Source organism: Eriocheir sinensis, chromosome 14 (assembly GCF_024679095.1).
Source record: "Eriocheir sinensis breed Jianghai 21 chromosome 14, ASM2467909v1, whole genome shotgun sequence".
In the NCBI taxonomy this organism is placed as follows: domain Eukaryota; kingdom Metazoa; phylum Arthropoda; class Malacostraca; order Decapoda; family Varunidae; genus Eriocheir; species Eriocheir sinensis.
Window position 1 is genome coordinate 16,889,829 of NC_066522.1, and position 23,392 is coordinate 16,913,220.

At 44.5% G+C, this 23,392-nt stretch overlaps 1 protein-coding gene and 1 long non-coding RNA gene across 3 annotated transcripts in view; one reads left to right on the plus strand and one right to left on the minus strand.

Moving 5' to 3' along the window:
• LOC126998575 (hemicentin-1-like) overlaps window positions 1-23,392 on the plus strand; it is a 95,364-nt gene that overhangs the window by 32,593 nt on the left and 39,379 nt on the right. The window contains exon 2 of the mRNA XM_050860390.1: window positions 20,008-20,137. Within this exon, the coding sequence (XP_050716347.1) occupies window positions 20,008-20,137 (130 nt within the window). The remainder of the gene's footprint in view (window positions 1-20,007; window positions 20,138-23,392) is intronic.
• The window catches only part of LOC126998576 (uncharacterized), a 198,295-nt gene that overhangs the window by 7,579 nt on the left and 167,324 nt on the right, over window positions 1-23,392 (minus strand). The window contains exons 6-7 of one of the 2 annotated variants that reach the window (XR_007752937.1): window positions 5,339-5,498; window positions 3,211-3,524 (exon numbers count right to left, since the gene is read on the minus strand). This is a non-coding gene — a long non-coding RNA (uncharacterized LOC126998576). Of the gene's footprint in view, window positions 1-3,210; window positions 3,525-5,338; window positions 5,499-23,392 lie in introns of those variants that run through there. The other variant, XR_007752938.1, reaches the window with a different exon arrangement.

Sequence of the window (23,392 nt, forward strand, 5' to 3'; positions counted from 1 at the left end):
AGGAACTGAGTTGAAGTACACACACACACACACACACACACACACACAGACGAAAACTTTCCCTTCACATTTAAATTCAATTAGTTTATGCAGAGAGCACCAGAAAAGGTCTTGATTAAACCCTGTGAGGCCTGTAACTTCATTTTCCTTGTCTTCACGTCGCGTCCGGGACATGAATGCAGTGCGGGAAGTAAGCAGATACAGGAAGACTTTGTGAATGTCTAGTTAAAAAGGCCATCTTGCTACTCCTCCTTCTCTCTCTCTGTCTTTCTCTCATATTAAAAGTCTTAACTATTTCTCCCCGGCACACACAGACATCTTCTTGGGCTTCTCTGATGAGCTCGTCACTCCCGCTGCAAGACATTATTCAACCTGCCAAAAGAGTTTCTCCCTTCAGGCGTCCGTCATAAGGCTGAGAACCGCTCACTTGTAGACGGGGCCATCCCTCTGTCTGTTTGTACGTGTGTCTGTGTGTCCATGTGTGTGTCTGTGTCTCTCCCTCTCGTTTCAATTCCAGGGCACTGTTCTTCTTTCTGACATTCCCCTTCCTTTCTCTGACACTTGCTCTCTTCTTTTTTTTTCTGTTCACGTTCCTCCCTCTCACTCAGCTTTCTCATCGCTCTTCGCCCTTCTCTCTGTCACGTCGTTCTGTCTTCAGCTTGCAGTTTCCGTGTCCCTTCCTCCCTCCCTTAGTTTGACGTGCAGGCTCAACGTTGACCCGCGTGGAAAACAGGGAATATCTTGGAGGTAAAACTGCTTCAGGAATGGAGAAGAGGATGAGTGAAATCAATCAGAAAGAAATATAGTAGATGTATATACCAAAGAAGGATTTAAATGGGGTTATTTGCATATTTGGAGGGGATAACTTGAATGTAAAACTGGACTATGAATAGAGGGTGAGTGAAACCAATTTGGAAAGAAATGTAGTTGATGTATACACTAAAAAAAATAAATTAATTGAAGGTTATTTGTATATTCGGATGGGAATATCTTGGGGGTAAAACAGCTTCACGAATAGAGTAGAGGATGAGTGAAATCAATAAGGAGGAGATGTAGTTGATGCGTTCTAAGTTCTAAGTGGAGGTTATTCGTATATTTGGATGGGAATATCTTGGGGGTAAAACAGCTTCACGAATAGAGTATAGGATGAGTGAAATTAAATAGGAAAGAAATGTAGTTGATGCGTTCTAAGTTGCAAGTGGAGGTTATTTGTATATTTGGATGGGAATATCTTGGGGGTAAAACCTTCACGAATAGAGTAGAGGATGAGTGAAATCAATAGGAAAAGAATGTAGGTGATGCGTATACGAAAGAAGGGTTTAAGTGGAGGTTATTTGTGGATGGGGAGGGAATTGAAAACATCTCCTTTGTGAATGTTAAAACGGGACAGCTTGATCAATACATTTATAAGCCACATTCCAAATTAAATTCCCCTTCGCCCTACCCAACGTGAGCCTTCCGTAAGGGTCGTACATTTCCGCTGCCTCTGTATCACATTTCCCTCGCTCCTGTTTTTCGTCCCTTCGGAGATTTGATTGGTAACGGATATTTTACGGACATGTTGACAGGATTTTCTCGAGCTCAGCAAATAGCCAACCAGGGACACGCACACTTAAGAGGCTCAGGCGGCTCGGGGACGTGGCACACCGGCTTCTGTAGGATGGAACGTTCTCTGCGCACCACTCGGTAATACGACAGACTTCGACTCCTCACGGTTAAGGAGACACATGGTAAAGGAGACACACGGTTAAGGAGACACGCAGTAAAGGGGACACACGGTTAAGGAGACACATGGTAAAGGAGACACACGGTTAAGGAGACACATGGTAAAGGAGACACACGGTTAAGGAGACACGCAGTAAAGGAGACACACGGTTAAGGAGACACGCAGTAAAGGGGACACACGGTTAAGGAGACACGCAGTAAAGGAGACACACGGTTAAGGAGACACGCAGTAAAGGGGACACACGGTAAAGGAGACACGCAGTAAAGGAGACACACAGTTAAGGAGACACATGGTAAAGGAGACACACAGTTAAGGAGACACACAGTTAAGGAGACACACAGTTAAGGAGACACACGGTAAAGGAGACACACAGTTAAGGAGACACACAGTTAAGGAGACACACGGTAAAGGAGACACACGGTAAAGGAGACACACGGTAAAGGAGACACACGGTTAAGGAGACACACGGTAAAGGAGACACACGGTAAAGGAGACACACGGTTAAGGAGACACACGGTAAAGGAGACACACGGTAAAGGAGACACACAGTTAAGGAGACACACAGTTAAGGAGACACACAGTTAAGGAGACACGCAGTAAAGGGGACACACGGTTAAGGAGACACGCAGTAAAGGGGACACACGGTTAAGGAGACACGCAGTAAAGGGGACACACTGTTAAGGAGACACGCAGTAAAGGGGACACACGGTAAAGGAGACACACGGTTAAAGAGACACATAGTTAAGGAGACACACGGCAAAAGAGACACACGGTAAAGGAGACACACGGTTAAGGAGACACACGGTAAAGGAGACACATGGTAAAGGAGACACGCAGTTAAGGAGCACAAATATTATTCTACGGCAACAAAGAAAAGGACCCCCCAAAATGTAGAACTCATTAATCAATAGGCGTACTGATGCTTGCCTCCTAAAATAGCTCACTTCGGCGGACACACACACACACACACACACACACACACACACACACACACACACACACACACACACAACACATAGCTAAAATATTTCTCCCTCGAAAGCGGCTCCAGACAGAATCTCCATTTATTTTCAGCGAGCTTCCCCAGACAAGCAAGCACACTCGAGGGTGGCGTGACGTAAAACTCAGGGATTATTTTTGTACAAGAAGCGTGTAATAGAGACATATCCCCGGGTCGAGGCTCCCGAGGCGAGGTTGTGCAGCAGTCAAGCGGAGGGAGGGAGGGAGTATGGAAGGGAGAGAAGGAGGAAGGGAGGGAGTGAGAGAGGCAGGCAAGCAGAGGGCCGACTACATGGAGGGAGGGAGTATGGAAGGGAGGGAAGGAGGGAGGGAGGGAGGGAGGTAGGCAACCAGAGGACCGACTACATGGAGGGAGGGAGTATGGAAGGAAGGGAAGGAGGAAGGGAGGGAGGGAGTGAGAGGCAGGCAAGCAGAGGGCCGACTACATGGAGGGAGGGAGTGAGGGAGGAAGGGAGGGAGGAAGAGGGGCAGGGAGAAAGGGTGGGAGGGAAGGAGGCAGGAACGGAGAGTAAGAGGGAAAGGGAGGGAAAGAAACAGGGAGAAAGAAAGGGAGGGAGGGAGGGATGCAGGGAGGTAGGAAGATAGAGAGTAAGAGAGTAAGGGAGACAGGAAGGGAGAGAGGCAGGGAGTGACGGGGGAGAAAGGGAGGAAGAGGGGCAGGGAGGAAGGGAAGGGGCGAGGGCGGGCGGCTGGAGCGTGACTGGCTTGTGGAGGTGGAGCCAACAAGGAGCCGATCTTTCACCATGAGAAAGCCCCGCCCATGCTTGTGTCAGGCGAGCTGGAGAAAAGGAAAACAAACTCGAACAAGAATGTATTATAGACACAGACAAATGGATTACCTGATTAACCTAACAAATAGCCTAAAAAACCTAACTAACAGACATAATAATAAAGACATAGATAATAATAGACATAGAGAATTAGCTTACTTGACCTAACTAATAACCTAAGAAACGAATAAATGAATAAAGAAACATAAGAATAATTAAAAAGTCATATAAGTAAATAAACAGGTAGAGAAAAAATATATAAACCAGCTAGAATGATAAAATGCAAGACAAGGGTATGAATAAATCGATAAAACAGACGAAAGAATAACTAACAAACTAACTAAATAAATTAACAAGAAGAGGAAGAAAAAGTAGAATCATAAAGCGCAAGAGAAGACTCATTTAATTAGTTTGAGCGCCTCGGCCGGCAAAGTGGAGTATCATAAGGGCGGTCGTGTGCGGGGAACAGCTGGCTTGTGACGACCATCCGCGGCACAGCTCTCCCTTCCCTTCCCTCACCCCTTCCCCCACCACCCCTACCACCCCCGCCTACCCATACACCCACGCGCGTGACAACTCGGATCGATGGTGTGACGCGTTCGGCAAGGTGTAGGAGGCGAGGTGTTACGGTGACACTAACTGGAGCGATTACAGACACAGAATACTAACAATCTGGGAGTTATTAGCCCACATACAGCCTTGCAATTCACACATGAGGAGAAAAGGTTCTGTAGGAGACAATCTTTATTTTCAACACACACACACACAAAAAAAAAAAACGCCAGACGTGCTATTGAGTCTATAAAATTTTCCTTCCAAACTCGAAACATCACGTCACGAGAGCATCAACAGCATCCATCCCTCGAGATCAAAACAGCGTGGGTCATTTAGCGCGGTTTTCTATGCCCATCGGGACACCTCTAGAGCCCTAACACAATATGAAACCCTCCGAGTGTCAAAAATCAGAAGACTATCGATCAGTATGAATGGGGATGATAAAGGGAACACACTTGAAAACTTAAGATACAGATGGACTTCAAGGTATTTATAAGCCTTAAGTCTATGTACACTGCTACAATCGCGTGGTACAGAGCCGTTCATTTAGCCTGGCTGTTCTCCTTTCTGTAATCTCGCCTGCTCTTTCCACCTTCACGCCAGTTACGCAATACTAAAAAAAACCTCAACACCTTCTTACTAAACGTAGCTCTATCTCTTCTCGCGGCCTTCATCAACCCGTCTTGCCATCCACCCGCCCGCACCTTACGAGACATGACAACCAGGGTGTTTATCATTTACGGTCACACTTACCCTATCGGCTCTTTGGTCTCTTGATTCCTCCTGACAATGTCCAGCAAACGTTCACTCGTGTGCCATGATGAGAGCCTCGACACGCTCTCTCAAGACGTTACTCGATCTCAGTCTCTTCTCACGGCCTCTTTTACTACCCCGCCATCCGCCGCTGTCCGCCATCCGCCCACTTTACTTTCCATCATCGCCTCCGTCCTCGTCCTCGTCCTCGTCCAGCGCCAAGGCTCGCCAGACGCGTAATATTGACTAACTTGAGGAAATGATAAAAGTTTGGTTTCGAGAGGTGCTTTGATCTCGGCGACGCGTGAGAGCCCGTCCGCGGAGTGGTTACTTGGTCTTGGCGGCGGGGAAAAGTGTTTGCCGCCCGGCCACAGAACCCGAGGAGGACGTAGAAGAATATACACCTACAGCCACACACACGCGCACCCCACTCCCCCCCACACGCACACACACTCACACGCTTCATACTCACACAACTAAGGGAAGAAGGTCCGACGTGAGAATCCTCAAATACCTTGCAGGTTTCCAGGCTCTTCACGTGGATGCAATATTCATTTCTTCAAAGGGAATCCAGAATTAAGACGCCTCGGTAATGTAAGGTACGGCGGGGAGAATGGCGCCTCCAAAGGACCGAGGGACTGGCTGCCCGTTAGTCGGCTATTGCTCGGCTCAGCCTACATGGAAAGGAGAGAAAAGACTTTACGATATATGAAAATTTACGGTATCCATTTATTTTATTTACTTATCTATTTATTTAGCTCTCATGCAACGACTACCAACCAAATAATGTGCACAGCTATAACCGTTACTAAAACACACAAAAATATCAACTGAGAAGGTGACAAACATAAGAAAACTCATAAAGAAGATAATAAATATAGAGAAAAAAATCGCTAATGTCTATCAAACTCTAATGATGCGAGGATAACATACATTATACCTAATGGCTCGCGAGGCCTTCACGAGACCAGGAACCTAAAAATTATAATCGGCATTGCCAGACGCTTCCATCCCTCACATTAACAACTTCCAAAGTCCGAAAAAGAAGATCAGTCGGGTTCTAGGGAGTGTTTTGTAGATTTAAAGTGCATAAGAAGGGTCAAACTGCCAGAGAAATCATAAAACTACCCCTAGAGATGTCCCAAACTCCTAGGAAAGCCTTGTTAAATATGTGTGCTTGGCCGCCGAAATGTTTGAGAATATGACTCTATGTACCCACGACCAAGTCATCTCCACGAAGGTTGGCAGCCATGGTAAGCACAATAAATGACCTGATCCAAACGGTGACACTCGACAGTTCTCTTGAGACGCACCAAGACTTCCCGCAAGAGATTAATTACGGGCGAACGACGGCCGATCACGAGCCACTCCATTACCATTTGCCGCCGCCTCATCCTCACGAGCAAGACAAACAAAATCAAACAAACAAAAATAAAAACGACTTTCCTTCACCAAACAAACTTCCATTAGGCTCCCGCAAGCAAACCAACACAAACTCACGGCGCTCCATCACCGTTTGTGTGTTTAATGCGTGTGTGTGTGTGGGGGTGGGTGAGGGGGTGTAGGTGTGTGTGTGTGTGTGAGTGTGCGTGTGTGTGTAGGAGTGTGCGGGGGGAGGTGTGTGTGTGTGTGTGTGTGTGTGTGTGTGTGTGTGTGTGTGTGTGTGTGTGTGTGTGTGTGTGTGTGTATTCTTGATTATCTTCCTCCAACCACAACATTTTTACACCATTTATATTTTCCTTTATAATCCTGGTGTCACAAAATCAAAGAAGAACATCGCGAAAAACTTAAATCATTCAACAGTCTCACACTTCTTCCTCGATAACTTCATGCTTTTATTAACAACAATCGCACCACTAGCACCACTATAACGATCACCACCTCCAGCATTACTCCCAAATCACCACTTCTATTACTATTACCACGACCCTCCCCCCCTGCACCACATCCACCACCACCGTCACCATCTTCGTCGCCTCGCCCCGCCACTCCCCGCCGTCCTCTGCTCTTCTTTCCCGCCGCACAAAAGGTCACTCAGGCGGCGGCGACCTGCGTGCGAGTCGGTAATATCTTCTCGGCCGGGAGGAGGACCAGGGGCAGGCTTTTTCTGGCCTACACAAGACAGCCTTTTCCCTGGACTTAAAGGACGCTGCTCCCCTTGGCCTGGCCCGTGGAAAGTGCCGCTAGAATTTTTGGAAATGTGTGTATAAAAGTACTTTCTTCAGTATCCCCGGAAAAGAAAGTTCGAAAAAACGGATACATTCTGCTCTGCGCTGCATATTTAGAAGGGAAATCTTTGCCTTGAGGTGTCGTTATCTCTGTCACAGAAAAAATAACACTTGGTCTATACTGTACTTTCTTCAGTATCCCCGGAAAAGAAAGTTCGAAAAAAAGGATACACTCTGCTCTGCGTTGCCTATTTATGAGGGAAATCTTTGCCTTGAGGTGTCATTATCTCTGTCACAGAAAAATAACACTTGGTCTATATTATGAGTTGTGATGGACAGTGTCGGTGAGAGATTTCACTTTTAAAACTGACCAACACGAAGGGAAAAGCGGACCCTGTCTGACACAACCCCTTCAACTTGCTGAAAAATGTAAAGTTGGGATGCTCTCCTTTCTCAGTGTTGAAAGAGAAAGAAGCACCACCACCATCGCCACCACCTCCACCACCACCACGACCAAACGGCCCCCCCCACCACCACCACTATCACCCCCACCACCCCCACCGCATCAATATTCCTGATGGACGCTAATCAAAGTGCGAGAAGGAGCCCCATGCGAACTCCAGCGGGCCGAGACTAATAACCGAAGATTAATGAGATTTCTCAGCGCAATTATGACGGTCCGCCAGCAGCCTCGCCGGCAGGTAGTCCCACACTGCCTTCAGGAACACACGGCCAGCGTTCCCGAGCTGCCGCTAACTTTGCCGCGTCTCTTTACATGCCTGCCTGCCTGCCTGCTTGCTTGTCTCCCCCACACACACCTGCCCCCCCCCCTTCTGCCTCCCTCACCTTGATGAATACACGAATAGCCTCGCAAACGTTAACTTTCCCCGCGCCTTAGTGAGCGGCCACACGTGCTCTCAAACAAGCAACAATGTTAAACAACATCTCAAACATGTCAGCAAGCTACCAACATCAATGTCCAGTACATGTTGGAAACTCTGGGTGTCGACATGTTGGCAGCAACCCTTTGGACGAGGGTGCATATTGACAGCATGAATGCTTGAAGAGCACGCGCTGAAAGGCGATGACAGGAAAGAGGATGAAGCGATCACGGGATTAAACTTTACTCATAAACGAACTCTATCGTTCACATTCCGTGTAATTAGAACACAGGAATAACACTTACTGAGACATGAAACCCGACGCGTGGAGGACAGTTGTGGCAGCGATGAGCGGTGACTGAGCCGAGGTGGATAAAAGAGACCCTGACGGACCGTTACGTCGGGAGATTAAGAAGATAAACAGAAGGAAATCCGGTAATGGTGCGGATGATGCGTACAAAAGCTGCGAGCCTATACAGCATACTAACCGGCAAGCAACATGATGACAACAAACCTGCCTCGTGTGTGTACATTTATTGCGCTCTCTATTTTTAGCATGTTAACAAAAAGTTGCTAACCTGTCAGGGAAGTGCCGGCCATTCGTTGTTGTCGTCATGTAATGGGACACGTTGATAGCAGTGTTGCCAGCAGATCGTGGAGGCGCCCTAAAAACCTGACTGCCTCCCTGACCCTGCCTGCATGCCCACGTTCCTGCTGCCACCCACACACTCCCTTGCCGCCCCCTGCCCCTGGTCCCACACACTCCCCTGCCACCTCCTGCCCCTGCCCAACATACTCCCTTGCCGCTCCCTGCCAATACGGTGGACAAGATACATGACAAATCCTGTTACACTGGCAATGTCATGAATGTAAATTCGTTTGATCAAATGTTTGCATAATTTCAGTTATTCCTAATTTGCCTATGGAAATTATGACCTAAATACGTTTTGGAAAGCCGGCACAGCGACGAGGCAGCGTTGTTCCAGCAGCCGCAACGCTGGAAAAACAATTAGGACACCACATCCGCCGCGGTTCATCTTTTCATTGTGAGGCGTACGCGATATTTAAGGTTGCCTGATATTAAATTTTTCTTTAACTTACTAACGAACCACATACTTTAGCAGTGAACGATAATCCACTCAAGTTACTATAAAATGTATCGTGTGCTAATCATGAATCAGACTTATTGAATTTTCACTTTTTTTATTTCTTTTCTTTTCGCATTAAAAAAAAAGCAAACAAATACAAATAATGAAATGAAATAAATAAATAAATGAATAAATAAAGAAAATAACAATACATAAAACGGCGTCTTTAATACAGCCTTTGTCTTTTACTCACGCTAGAGCGGAAAGTTCAGCTGTCACTCGCAGGCTCACAGTCCTTCCTCGAACCTTGATGCAGCTGAAGAAACGCGAACGAAAAGAAATCATTACATTGTTGCTGGCAGCTTTCCTACTTTATTTACACACCAAGAACTAACTAACACACTACAGACACAACATTCCTCTATTTCAAGCTCATTCACATTTTCCTTCGTTTTCATCCTTAATCCTTTCCTTGCTAATCTTTCCTTCTTCCTATTCCTCCCTCTCCTCCATTATAAGCTCATTCAATTTAGCCTTCGTTTTTTCCTTAATCCTTTCCTTGCTAATCTTTCCTTCATCCTACTCCTCTCTCTCTTCCATTACAAGCTCATTCAATTTTTCCGTCGTCTTCATCCTTAATCCTTTTCTTGCTTATCTTTCTTCATCCTACTCCTCTCTCTCCTCTGTTACAAGCTTATTCAATTTAGCCTTCGTTTTTTCCTTAATCCTTTCCTTGCTTAATTTTTCTTCATCGTACTCCTTTCTCTTCTCTGTTACAAGCTCATTCACATTTTCCTTCGTTTTCATCCTTAATCCTTTCCTTTCCTACCTCACTTAATCTTACTCCTCTCTCTCCTCTGTTACATGCTAATTAAATTTATCCTTCGTTTTTTTTTCTTAATATTCCTGCATCGTACTCCTTTCTCTTCTCTATTACATGCTCATTCAATTTATCCTTCGTTTTTTTCTCATTCCTTTTCTTCCTTAATTTTCCTTCTTCTTACTTCTCCCTCTCCTCTGTTACAAGCTCATTCACATTTTCCTTCGTTTTCTTTCCTTAATCTTTTCCTTCTTTAGCTTTCCTTCTTCCTACTCCTCTCTCTCCCCTGTTACAAGCTCATTGAATTTATCCTTCGTTTTTCCTTAATCATTTCCTTCCTTAACTTTCCTTCTTCTACTCCTCTCTCTCCTCTATTACAAACTCATTCAATTTATCCTTCGTTTTTCCCTTAATCCTTTCCTTCGTTAACTTTCCTTCCTCCTTTCCTTCTCCACCACAAACACACTCCTCTATTACAAACTCATTCAATATTACCTTCGTTTTTTCCTTAATCCTTTCCTTCCTTAACTTTCCTTTCTCCGCCATACGTGTTACCATTTCGCAGCGAGTGCCCTAAGTAAGCAGTTTTTCTCGGGCTAAAGAGTTCCATTACGCGACTATTACCACAAGACAGGCACGACAGGAGGATTAAAGCTTCTGGGCCCATATCCTCAAACGTTTCGTCGGCCACACACACATTTGACAAGGCTCTCGTATAGGAGTTTGGGCATTTGGAGGGGTAGTTTTATGACCCTGGTGGTATAGTCTGACCCTTCTTCTGTACCGTGAACCTCAAAGAACACTCATGAGAACCAGGTTAATCTTCTTTTTTGGCCTTTGGAAAGAGTTGATGTGAGAGGCGGAAGGGTCTGAAAATACCGACCGTGTTCTCCACCTCCGCGGCGTCTCCGATGTGGCCAAAGAATTGTAAAAGTGTGTGGTGGCGCTCTTGAAGAAAAATATACAATGTGATTTTATAGCGTTCTGAAGAAGAGAAACAGAAATAGAAGAGTGAAAAGAAGGAAGGGAGGGATGGAGGAGGAGGAGGAGGAGGAGGAGGAGGAGGAGGAGGAGAAGGAGGAGGAGGAAGGGAGGAGGAGGAGGAGGAGGAGGAGGAAGCTAGGATATGATAAAAATGTACAGTTGGAGAAGAAAACTGTGAAATATCAAATAAACTTTCCTGTCCGTCTCTCTCTCTCTCTCTCTCTCTCTCTCTCTCTCTCTCTCTCTCTCTCTCTCTCTCTCTCTCTCTCCTATGGAATATCATGGAAAAATATCTGACTTAACACCAATACAAAAAACAACAGCAACAGACGCTTAGAAACAGGAACAGCAGCAGAACAAAATGTATTTCAAAAAAGGAAACTTCACCCTAAATTTGCATACGAGGTAAAGTTGAAGAAATTTGTCACCATAAAGGAAGCGATCAGGGCCAAAGTTACGTTATAAGTGAAAACGATGTGGCAATACGTAAGAAATAAATAGATAGATAGAGAAATAGAGAAAATAAACAGTATCGACTCTAGAAATAAATTAAAGTTGCTGAAAAAAAAGGTCAATGATAGTGGTAGTGGTGAAGAAGGGGAGGGGAGGGAATGGAAGGGGATGGGAGGGGATGGAAGGGGAGGGGAGGGGAGGGAAGGGGAGGGGGGTTACACGTCCAGGAGAACTGACTGATGGTGGACATTTAAGTTGATTGAACGGCAATCCAGAGATGGAACAACACGAAACCAGGCGAGACAGTAAACGAGATGTGCGTGCGTGTGCGTGTGCGTGTGTGTGCGTGTGTGTGTGTGTGTCTGTGTGTGTGTGCTTCTCCCCCCCTCTCACCCTTCCCAACACACACACAACCAGACCTCCACCACACGCATGCTCCTCCTTCTCTTCCTACAATGCAAACAGGCACCATCAAACACTCCACCCAAATCCCTCAACGCACGCTTAACCAACCACACAGCTGATCTAACACCATGCAAAGCCCTCCTCCAACTGGTCCCCTCACACTCTTCCACCACCCTTTCCCCCCCACACACACACCTGATCACCCACTCCCCTGATATAACACGGCATGCAAAGCTCTCCTGGTCCTCTGACACGCTCCCGCATCCCGGCGCTGGATATTATAGTCTACACGGATGCGGCAAAATGACCCTCCTAACCCGCCTCTCTCGCCCGGGCCGTGTTAATGCCGCTAATGGGGAGCTTCGCGGAGTGTGGCAAGAGCTCGGAGTCGTCACCTCGCGCCCTGCCGTGTCGGGTCGTTGGGTGAGATGGTTTTGCCTGGGACGGGGTCGGTTGGTGGGTGTTTTTTGTACGGTAAAGCTTGTTATTATTATGTTTATTACGATGTGTTTGTTTCCTGAGCTGGTATAGTATATGCTCTTTAGGGGGAGGGAAGGGCAGATAGCTAGATGGATGGATAGTTCGAGAGTCAGAAAGAAAGACAGATAATTAGAAAGAAAGATAAATAGACAGATAGATACAGAAAGATAGATAGTTAGAGAGAAGAGCAAGGATAAAGAACGAAAACAAAGCAAAGTTAAGAAAAAAAACCACACAGGGAAGAAGGAGAAACAGAAACCATGGTACGTAGATAATGAACGAAATAATAAGCAGAAAGGATAGGTAGAAAGATAGATAGATAGAAAGAAGGACAGATAGATAGATAGATAGTTAGAGAGATAACAAGGATAGAAATGAACGAAAACGAAGCAAAGTTAAGAAAAAAACAGGAAAGGAGGAACATAAACCATGATACGTAAAAAATGAATGAAAGTATAAGTAGAAAGGATAAGTAGCAAGATATAGACATAAAGATAGATATATAGTTAGAAAGAGAGAGAGTAAGGATAGAAAACAACGAAACCAAAGCAAAGTTAAGAAAAAAACACAGGAAAGGAGGAGGAACATAAACCAAAGCAAATAAATACAGAACGAAAGGAAACACGAATAAACCAAAAAAATAAAAAGTATAAACCAAAACGAACATCTGAAAACGAAAACGGCGCGGACTGAAAGGAGAACAACAAGGACCTGAGGCAGCAGCAGAAGAGGGGAGTTAAAAATGGAGGTAAGGGGAAGAATTAGAAGATTAAAAAGTAGGGGACGGAGCAAGCGGCAATAACCGAAGATTAAAAAGCAAATCCCGAGAGTGAGGACAACATAAAATAGAGGAGAGGAGGAAAAGATGGAGACGTAAAAGGGTGATCACTAGGCGGAAGAGAACCAGGAAAGAGAGGAAGGAAAAGACGAGAATTGAAGAAAATGTAGCAAGTGACGAGGGCGAGAGAGAGCAAGGAGAGGTTTGTATGTAGCAGGATATGTAGAGAGAGCAAGAGCAGGAGAGAGAAAAGACTGCACCAGGAGAAAGAAGAGGAGGCAGGAGAAAGAAGAAGGAAAAGATGAGAACCGAAGAAAACGTAGCAAGAGAAGAGCGAGAGGGCAAGGAGAGATTTGTAGGTAGCAGGAGAGATATATAGCAAGCAGGAAAGGGAGAGAGAAAAGACTGCACCAGGAGAAAGAAGAGGAAGGAAAAGATGAGAACCGAAGAAAACGTAGCAAGAGAAGAGAAAGAGAGCAAGGAGAGATTTGTAGGTAGCAAGAGAGATACATAGCAGGCAGGGAAGGGAGAGAGAGAGAGGAAAGACTGCAGCAGGAGAAAGAAGAGGAACCAGGAAAGAGAAGAAGGAAAAGATGAGAACCGAAGAAACTGTAGCAAGAGACGAGAGAGAGAGCACGGAGAGATTTGTAGAAAGTAGGAGAGATACAGAGCAAGAGGAGGAGAGAGAGAGAGAGAGAGATAGAGAACACAAGAGCAGAAGAAGAGGAAAGAACTAATAAATACCAGGAGATATATGGAGCAGGAGCAAGAGAGAGAGAGAGAGAGATAGAAAAGACTGGAGCAAAAGAGAGAAGAGGAAAGATCTATTGGGAAGGAGAATAAAAGGAGGAGGAGAAGAACTAGGAGCAAGATTTAGTGGAAGAGAAGACGAGGGAAAAGAGGAAGAAAAGTATCAAGGAGAGGAAAAAAGAAAAAAAAGAAAGGGAAGAAAGATAGAAAGAACAGGAAGAAAAAAAAGTGAGTAGAAATAAATAAAAAAAGAGGAAATATTAAAAGACTGGAACACGAAAATAAGGAGGAGGAGGAGGAGGAGGAGGAGGAGGAGGAGGAGGAGGAGTGTGATAAACCAAGGACAATAAAAATAAAACGAAGAGGTGAAGGATAAAATAAAGGATGGAGGGAAGAGCAGAGAAGAAGAAGGATCAGGCGAAAGAGGATAAAAGGAAGAGGGGAAAAGGAAGATAAAGGAACAAAATGAAAAGATAAAACAGATTGGAAAATGGAGCAAAAGAAGGAGACAGAGGAATAACAGGGAACAAATGACTATGAGAAACGAAGGAAAGGAGACAAATAAAAAAAACGAAAGATGAAGGGGAAAAGAACGAGTTAGAGGAAGAAAAGACGGAAAGGGGAAAGGAGGAGCAGAAAGCAGGTAGAAAATAAAGCTTAAGCAGGAAAAAGAAGAAAAGTGTAAGTAAGAAGAAGCAAGAACCAGAGAAAGAGATGAGGGACGGAAGGAAGAGAAAGGAAGAAAAAGATGAAGACCAGAATCAAGAAGAAGAGATAACCAAGACTGGAGAGCGAAGAACAGGAGTAAAAGGAAGAAAGAAAGATGATGGAAAAGGAAATAGAATAACAGAAGTAAAGGAGTAGAGGAAAAGAGAGAAAGAGAGAGACAGAGAGGAGCAAAACCAGATGAAAGGGTCCGCTTGAGGATAAAAGCCAAAAGATTGAAGATAAAAAAAGCTTGGAAAGGGAGAGAAAAAATGTGGAAATAAAAACAAACAAACAGAAAAACCACGAGACCACCAGATTAAAGGGAAGGACAAGAGAGGGAGATAACAAAAGAAAAATCCCCGCAGAAAAAAAAGAGAGAAGGAAAAGCCGAAATGAAAGCAGAGGGCAAAGGGCTTTAGAATATTAAATTAATCATGATAATCAAAGACGGACGAGAATAATCAAACCAGAGGGAATGGATAAAAAAAAAAGAGACGCTCCAGTTTAGATTAGAGAAAGGTGATATACAACTACTAAGGCTTGAGTCCCCCCCCCAAAAAAAAAGAGAGAGAATCCTGATAACATGACCTAAACACACACACACACACACACACACACACACACACAGTACAATCGATACCAATTAGTGAGTAAGGAAGGCAGTTTAATTATTCGTCCTTAATCTCTTTCTCTTCCTTTTCATCCATTCTTGCACAAAATATCTTCTCCTCTTCTTCTTCCTCCTCCGTCTCCTTCTTTTCCTCTTTCTCCTTCATGTCGTCTTTTAACCTTTCTTTCCTCCTCCCCCTCGTCGCCAAAGCCCTGTCCGATCAAACATTCATTGATGCACAGCTCCAATTTGAGTGTCGCATGCAGTTTTCTTCTCCCCCGAATACCTCTGCACAGGACCAGCAAAAAGTGTTCCAGCCATGCGACACACAAACTTCCTTTTCTTTACGTGATTATCCCCTAAGACAACCTGCCATACAAGAACTTAGGAGACAAGCTGACATACACAAGAGCCTGATAGAGAAGACCCATACATATAAGAACCTGAGATGCAAGAACCAAGTAGACAAGATGACATACAGAAGAACCTAACATAAGAGAACCGGAATGAAAGAACCAGAGATGCGAAAGCCGAGTAGACAAGAAGCTGAAACACATAAGAACCGGACATAAGAGAAGCAGACATTCACGTTTCTGAGAGGTGCAAGAAGTCGAAATGGAGGATAGGTCATCATATTAGAGTTTCACGACTTAATATTGGATTCCACTCTCCACTCAATCGAAACTTTGTTAATATCACGACCTATCCCTTCCTTGAGAACTTATGACCCTGCAAGACATTCAGTGGTCCAAGTTTCTTCCGTTTGTTGTTCACCCTGTTTATTGTTGATTGTTGGCCTTCCATGGATCTCAATAATAAGAATATCCGTAATAGTATCAAGGCACCTCTCCCCCCGAAACTTACCTCTCAATTAACCACTCTACTTCTTTATAGGAACAGTGCTTTGAGGACTTTTTTTTGTTTTGTTTTGTTTTTACCCTTGAGCTGCTTCCATTACCGCAAAATCACGCTTCACCATAACAAAGAAAGGTACTGAACACACGACTCTCTCTCGTCTTATCTAGGAGGCAACACCGTCCTCACATCATACGCCTTTGGAACGGGTATACTAAACGGAAGTCTGCTTGGAAGTCATCGCGGCGAAGTTTATCGTTTACACTCCACGATAAGAAAGCAAGGCATGGAACACACTATTTTAACCAAGAAACATCAAGACCCACACATCCTCCTCCTTTTGAACGGGTATACTAAACGTCAGTCTGTGTGTAGGAAGCCACCGTGGCGAGGTAGTAATTCACTGTTCCGGCCCGCGATATGAAGGCGCGAGGAGGCAAGACGTTAAATCCTCTCTCCACGCCTGAGTCTCCTCCTCCACTTTGATCTCTCTCCCACACACACCCGCGGGGCCAACAGCTATTGCGCCTCTTCACGTGCAGCCTCGGGAGCCTTTTTAATGCTGGCTGCAGAGAGAGAGAAAGGGGCGCCATATGTCAAAGCGAGGGGGATGATAGATTACTGAGCTGCTGAATTGCTATTTGAAGACAAAATTGAGGAAAAAGAGGTGAAACGGGTTCTGTTTGAGTTCCTTTCTAGTCCTCATTTCCCTTTCTTACATTTATCTTCTTCCTTTCCCCAGAACCCTCTCGTATTTCACCTCAATTCTTGCAACTACTACTTCACTACTTGCATTATTTTTCTTTTTACTGACCTGAAGCATTACTAGTTCAAATATCCTCTTTTCAAGTCCTCGTTTCTCTTTCTTGCATTTATCTTTTTTCTTTCCCAAACCCTCTAGAATTTTTACCACAATTCTTACAACCACTCCACTACCTGTATTATTTTTTCCTTTTTTGACCTGATATATTACTAGTTTTAATATCCTCTTTTAAAGTCCTCGTTTCTCTTTCTTGCATTTATCTTTTTTCTTTCCCAAACCCTCTAGAATTTTTACCACAATTCTTACAACCACTCCACTACCTGTATTATTTTTTCCCTAGTTTTTCTTCCTTTCCCCAAACCCTCTAGAATTTTCACCACAATTCTTACAACCGCTTCACGCAATTATTCCTCCTCCCTTCACATGAACATTCCAGGTACGTCTCTCTCTTCTCGGGACCACTTAACGTATTCTTCTTCCCGCTCATAACCATTCCCAGCCTTCCCCTGTCCTTCCCTGCCTGCCTTCCCCTGCCATTAGCGAGCCAGCCTTCCCTTGCCCTGCTTAAAAAACGAAAACAAAACAAAAAACAAACAAAGGAATGGTTTAGTTACTCGTACTTTTGGTCCACCCACTTGTATGCTCTTGGCTTTTCTCCATAAACATCATTCTTGCCTTTGTTTGTGTTTGTGTGTGTGTGTGTGTGTGTGTGTGTGTGTGTGTGTGTGTGTGTGTGTGTGTGTGTGTGTGTGTGTGTGTGTGTGTAACTTGAGTGCCACGGGGCGTTTCATTGACACTCTCGGCAGCTCTTTGAAGGGACGGTTTTATTTTCCTTTCCTCGACGTCGTGTTTACTCTCATATTTTGTTCCCCTCCTCCCTTTTTTTTCGTTCTCCAGCCAACCATTTTTCTTTTTTTCCTCCTCCTCCTCCTCCTCTTTTTTTTTTCGCTCTCTATTTTTTCTGTAGCCGTCCTTCACCTTCTATCCCTCTCCCTTCAGCTATCTTTCAATCTTTCTTTATCTTCTCCACCCTGCATCCCTCTCCTTTCAGTTATCCTTTTATCTTTCTATATCTCATTCAACTTGCATGTTTTTCCTTTCCCCTTTTGTTTCGATTTGATTAACTTTCAAAGCCTCTGCACTCTCTCTCTCTCTCTCCCATCTTTTTCTTTCCATTTCCAGAGGTGTATCCAGTAGCTTTCATCCTCAGCCTATCTACCACCTGTCTACCCTCACCTTCTCTTAGCTCTGCGTATTTCTCTTTCAACATTCGTCCTTTCGTATTTTTCCTCACACCTTCTCTATTTCAGTCTCTATTGCTACATCTCTTTCCCAACCACTAATTTTCTCCATCTTTATGTATCTGTTTTAATGTTTCTTCTTTGATTTCTTTCTTTCTAGCTTTATCTCGATTCATAACTATCTATTTTAAATTCTAATTCTATACTTCATCATGCTTTGCTCTCCTCCTTCTCCTCCTCCTCTTCCTTTTCCTCTCCTCTACCTTTTCTTCTCCTTTTCCTTTTCCTCTCTCCTTCCTTTTCCTCTCCTCTCCCATCCTCTTCTCTTCTCTCTCTCTCTCTCTCTCTCTCTCTCTCTCTCTCTCTCTCTCTCTCTCTCTCTCTCTCTCTCTCTCTCTCTCTCTCAATCTATACCTGTCTGTATATTTCTCTCCACACCCAAAGTCCCAATAATAGAGGATTCCGATCTTCGAGGCGGGACCGTAAATCTATCTCTATCTTTATCTACATCCACCCCCCCCCCCCAACGTCAACCACCCTAGATCTCATTTTCACACTCTCTCCCTTTCTCTACTTTTTCAACCTTTGTGTCTCTTCTCCCGCTGATTCTCTTTCTACATATAGTTTATAATTCACGTCACGAGGAAGAAATAAATGCGATTCCCACGCCTATATTGCAGTTCACAGACAGATTAAGTCCCTTTCAGTCATGTAATTAGTGCTTCTGTCAAATGGTTTAAAACTGATCGAACTCCACTCTGACCGATTTCCCAAGTAGCAACCAACCTCGACTGTCTATCATGTCACAATTGAAAGTAACCTAACACCACTAAACTCCTAACATCCCCACTAAACTGAGATGCTTCAGGAAGAAAAAACAACATTGTAAGATCAAGGAAAGTGGGGAGTATCGATTCTAAATAATGACATGTTTTTTTTTTCTTTCTCACACTCACCCTTCTCTCTTCTCCTTCCCTAATTAATAACTCCCTCCTAACATCTCCACTCAACTGAGACACATTAGTAAGGTAAACAACATTGTCAGATCAAAGAAATAGGGGCGTATCGTCTCTACATGTAATGACCGATAGTTTTTCGTCTCAGCTCATCCCTTTTTTTTCCCTTTTCCTAACAGACTCCCTTGTAACACACCTTAACTGAGACTCATTGGAAAGGTAAAAAAAAAAAAAAACTCGTAAGATCAAGGTAGGTGATGAGTGACGATTCGACATAATGGCAGATAGCTTTTCCTCTCTCCCCATTCCTATTTTTTCATTATCCATTACGTCTCTCTCAATAAACTCCCTCGTAACACCTGAGATGCTTTAAGTTAAACAATAAAAGCATCGTAAGATCAATAAACGTGCTGCGTAACGATGCTGAATAATGACTAACGTTTTTCCCTCTCTCCCTCCATTTTTTTCCCTCCTCCTCGCCGCCATCAATAAACTATCTGGAGCCTCGCAACTCATCTCACTGAACTTTTACTTCCGTGGGGTTAATAACAGCGAAAGATCAAGTAGATTGGTGTCTATCGATTCTACACAATGACTAATATCTCTCTCTCTCCTTCTTTCTTTTCCTCCTTCCTTTCCTCATAATTACTAATAAATAATACAGGTTAAAAACAATGTAAGATCAAGTAGAGTGGTGTCTATCGATTCTACATAATGACTAATATCTCTCTCTCTCCCTCAATTTTTTCTCCTTCCTCCTGTCATATTTCCTAATAACTAAATCGCAATACATCTTTCCTAAATTGAAATACATTAATAAGGTAAAAAAAACAATGTAAGATCAAGCAGAGTGGTGTGTATCGATTCTACATAATGACTGATATATCTCTCTCCCTTAAAGCTTTTCTCGTTCTCTAATTGTCTGTACCTTTCCTTCAACTTCAATCTTTCTAACTTCAATTATCTCTCTATGCTTCTTTATCTTCTTCACCCTGCATCCTTCTGCGTTCAGTTATCCTTTTATCTTTCTATATCTCCTTCAACCTCTCTCTACCTCTCTTTTTTTCCCTCCTCCCTGGCATCTCTCCCAATAACATTCTCTAACTCATCACTAAATATCCCAAGACCAAAGAAAATGGGGCGCAAAGATTCTACATAATAACTGGTATCTTTCTCTCCCACCCACCTTTTTTCTCCTCCTCCATGACGTCTCCCTCAATAACTCCTTCTCCCTCTCCCTCAGTCCCCGTGGTGGAGGTGTCGGGTCTCCGTGGTGGGAAGGTCGAGCTCCCATGTGACGTCTCCCACCCCCCTGGCGACGAGGTGCTGCTCCTCCTCTGGTTCCGGGATCCGCTGACCACCCCGATCTTCAGGTAAGCGAGTGAATGATGAGAAGGAACAAGAACCAGGACAGGTGTGCGTGGGATGTGTGAGTTAGGGGGGAAGGAGGAATGCGAGAGAGAGGACAGTTGGAAGAGGAAGAACGGAAGGGAGAGAAAAAGAGAGAGGAAAGAGAGTTGGGGGGGGGGGGGGAGGAGGGCAGATGAGTTTGGAAAGGGAAAGAGAACGAAAAGGAGAGAAAAAGGAAGAAAGGAGAGAGTTAAGGGAGGAATCAGAGAGGGAGACAGATGATAAGGGAAGGGAAGGGAATATCAAGGTATGGAAAGGTAAGGGGAGGTGAGGGCAAGTAAGGTGAGGGAAGAGAAAGAGAGACTGTGGGATGGAGGTGGTGGGGAAGTACTTGGTGAGAAGGGAAGGAAGGAAAATGATATGAGAAGGAAGGGAAGGAGTATGATAGAGAAGGAAGGGAGGGAAAAAGAAAGACATGAGAAGGGAGGGAAGGAGAATGATATACGAAGGGAGGGAGGGAGAATGAGATGAGAAGGGAGGGAAGGAAGGAGAATGACATGAGAAGGGAGGGAGAAGGAAGGAGAATGAATGATATATGTGTTCTGAGACGGTTGGGAACATGGACAAGAAAAATAATGGTGTAAGGTAAGGTAATGTAAGCTGTTCTATACTTTAAAAGGAGAAGCTGGAAGGACTGGGAAAGAATGACGAAAAAGAGCAGAGAAAAAAATAAAAGGAAGGAAAAAATGGAAAAGGAGATAAGGAAACGAAAAAAAAAAGAATCAATCGTAAAAAGAATAAAAGAAAGACTGAAAAATGGGATGATATATGGATACGATAGGGCAGCGAGGACGCGGACAACAACAGAAGGGATTGGATCAGCTGATGTATACTGAAGTAGGGGTTCGAAGAAGACATGGAGAAGAGGAAGAAGAGGAGGAGGAGGAGGAGGAGGAGGAGGAAAGGGTGAGGTACGAACGTGTTAGGTGTTGTATCTTTTATCTCTTGGGAAGACAGGTGTATGCGTGTGCGTGTGTGTGTGTGTGTGTGTGTGTGTGTGTGTGTGTGTGTGTGTGTGTGTTACATGCTCTTCTGGTCCCTGGTGATACATATTATCCATGTCAAGGCGTAGATGACAAGTAGTAGTAGTAGTAGTAGTAGTAGTAGAAGTAATAGTAGCAGCGGCGGTGGTAGTAGTGGTAGTAGTAGTAGTAGTAGTAGTAGTAGTAAAAGAGGCGGAAGAAGAAGACGAGGACGAGGACGTGGAAAAGACTAAGAAGGAGGAGGAGGAGGAGGAGGAGGACGAAGAAAAAGGGGAAGAGAAGACGGAGGCGGCGGCAGCGGAGAAGGAGGAGGAGGAGCAGAATAAGAATGAGGCAAAAAAAAAAAAAACGAGTAGGAGCAAAAAAATAATGGAAGGAAGAAGGACAAGATGATGGAGGAAGATTAGGAAACGAGAAGGGGGAAAAAAAAAGGAGGAGCAGGGGGATGAAGAAGCAGTAGGAGGAGATAACGGTGCGGAAGAAAGACGAGAGGAGGAGGAGGAAAAAAAGCGGGAGGTAAAAAAATAAAGAGGTAAAGAATAATAGGTTCGCAAAAGAGCAGACTGGAGGAAGTGCCGAGAGGGAGAAGAAAACAAGAGTGGATTAAGAGGAAAGAGAATCTGATGAGGCTTAAATTGGAACAGAAGACCGAGGAGAAGGAGGAGGAGGAGGAGGAGGAGGAAGCAGAGGAGAAGAAGGGAAAGATAGATTGCATGGGGAGAATGAGGAAGAAGGGAGAGGAAGAGAAGGAGAGAACTAAGAGAGAGAAGATACTACGATAGATAGATAGATAGATAGATAGACAAATAAAGAGAAAAAATAGAGTAATTAAGGGAAGGTAAACAAGCTATGGGTCTTCAGGGAGGAGAAATGAGTAACCAAGCAAGGGAGGGAGAAAGAGCCAGACGAAAGAGAGAAGGAGAGAGAAAGAGGAGAAGACGAGAGATGAAAAATGAAGGTAGAGATAAAAATGGACTAACGAGAAGAGAAGAGGAGGAGATGAGAGAAATAATACTGTACCTAAGCGTGTGTGCGTGCGTGTGTGTGTGTGTGTGTGTGTGTGTGTGTGTAGGCAGCCACGGTTACCCAGTCAGCGTGAAGCCCCGGGTGTGCGTGGCTCCAGCTGCAGACTTAGCCGACCGTAGTAATTTCTGTTGCCTGATTCTGTTAAGGTGAGTTAGGGCGCGAGTCAGGAGGCGAGTGGCGGCAGCAGGCAGGTGGTGCATGGCGTAGGAAGGAAGCAGGAGACGGCGAGGAGAAGGAAAACGATAAGGGAGAGAAAAAGGGAGAGAGAAAGTGAGGCAAAGTTGAGGGAGGAATGCAAGAGGGAGGGCAAGATGAGTTTGGAAAAGGATGGTGGAATAAAAGGGAGACAAAAATGAGGAAATAAGCGAGAGTGGAGAGATACAGCTAGGAAGGAATGCTAAGTGGGTGGGGCATATGAATTTGGAAAGGTAAAGTGAACGAAATGGAGAGAAAACGGGAGACAACAGGAGAGTGATTGTCAAGGGAGGAAGGTGAGTTGCGGGACAGATGAGTTTGGAAAGGTAAGGTGAACGAAACGGAGAGGAAAAGAGAGACAAAAAGAGAGGCACAGGTAAGAAAGGAAGGTGAGTTGGGGGCTAGATAAGTTTGGAAAGGAAAAGAGGATGAGAGAGAAAAAAGGGAGAGAGAGATAGAGAGGCAAAGTTAAGGGAGCGATGCAAGAGGGAGGGGCAGATGAGTTTGGAAAGAAAAGGGAGACGAAAGGGAGAGAGAGAGAAGGATATGAACAGTTGAAGGAGGAACGAGAGAGGGGACACGTGTTTGGAAAAGGAAGAACGAAAGGGAGAGAAAGAGAGAGAGAGAGAGGAGGAGGAGAGAGAGAGAGAGAGAGAGAGAGAGAGAGAGAGAGAGAGAGAGAGAGAGAGAGAGAGAGAGAGAGAGAGAGAGAGAGAGAGACACAGTAAAGGGAAAAAGATGAGACGGGGACCAAATGAGTTTAGAAAGGGAAGGAGAACGAAAAGAAGAGAAAAATGACAGACAGAAGGAGAGAAATAGTTAAAAGTAAGGAAAGCGAAAGGTGAGGAGATGACTTTGGAAAGGGAGGGAGAACGAGAGAGAAAAAGGGAGAGAGAGGAGGAGAGAAACAGCTAAGGGAGTAAAGCGAGGGGGGAGGGCTGATAAATTTGGAAAAGATGGAACGAAAGGGAGACAAAAGGAGAGAAATAGTTAAAAGGGAGGAAAGGAAAAGAG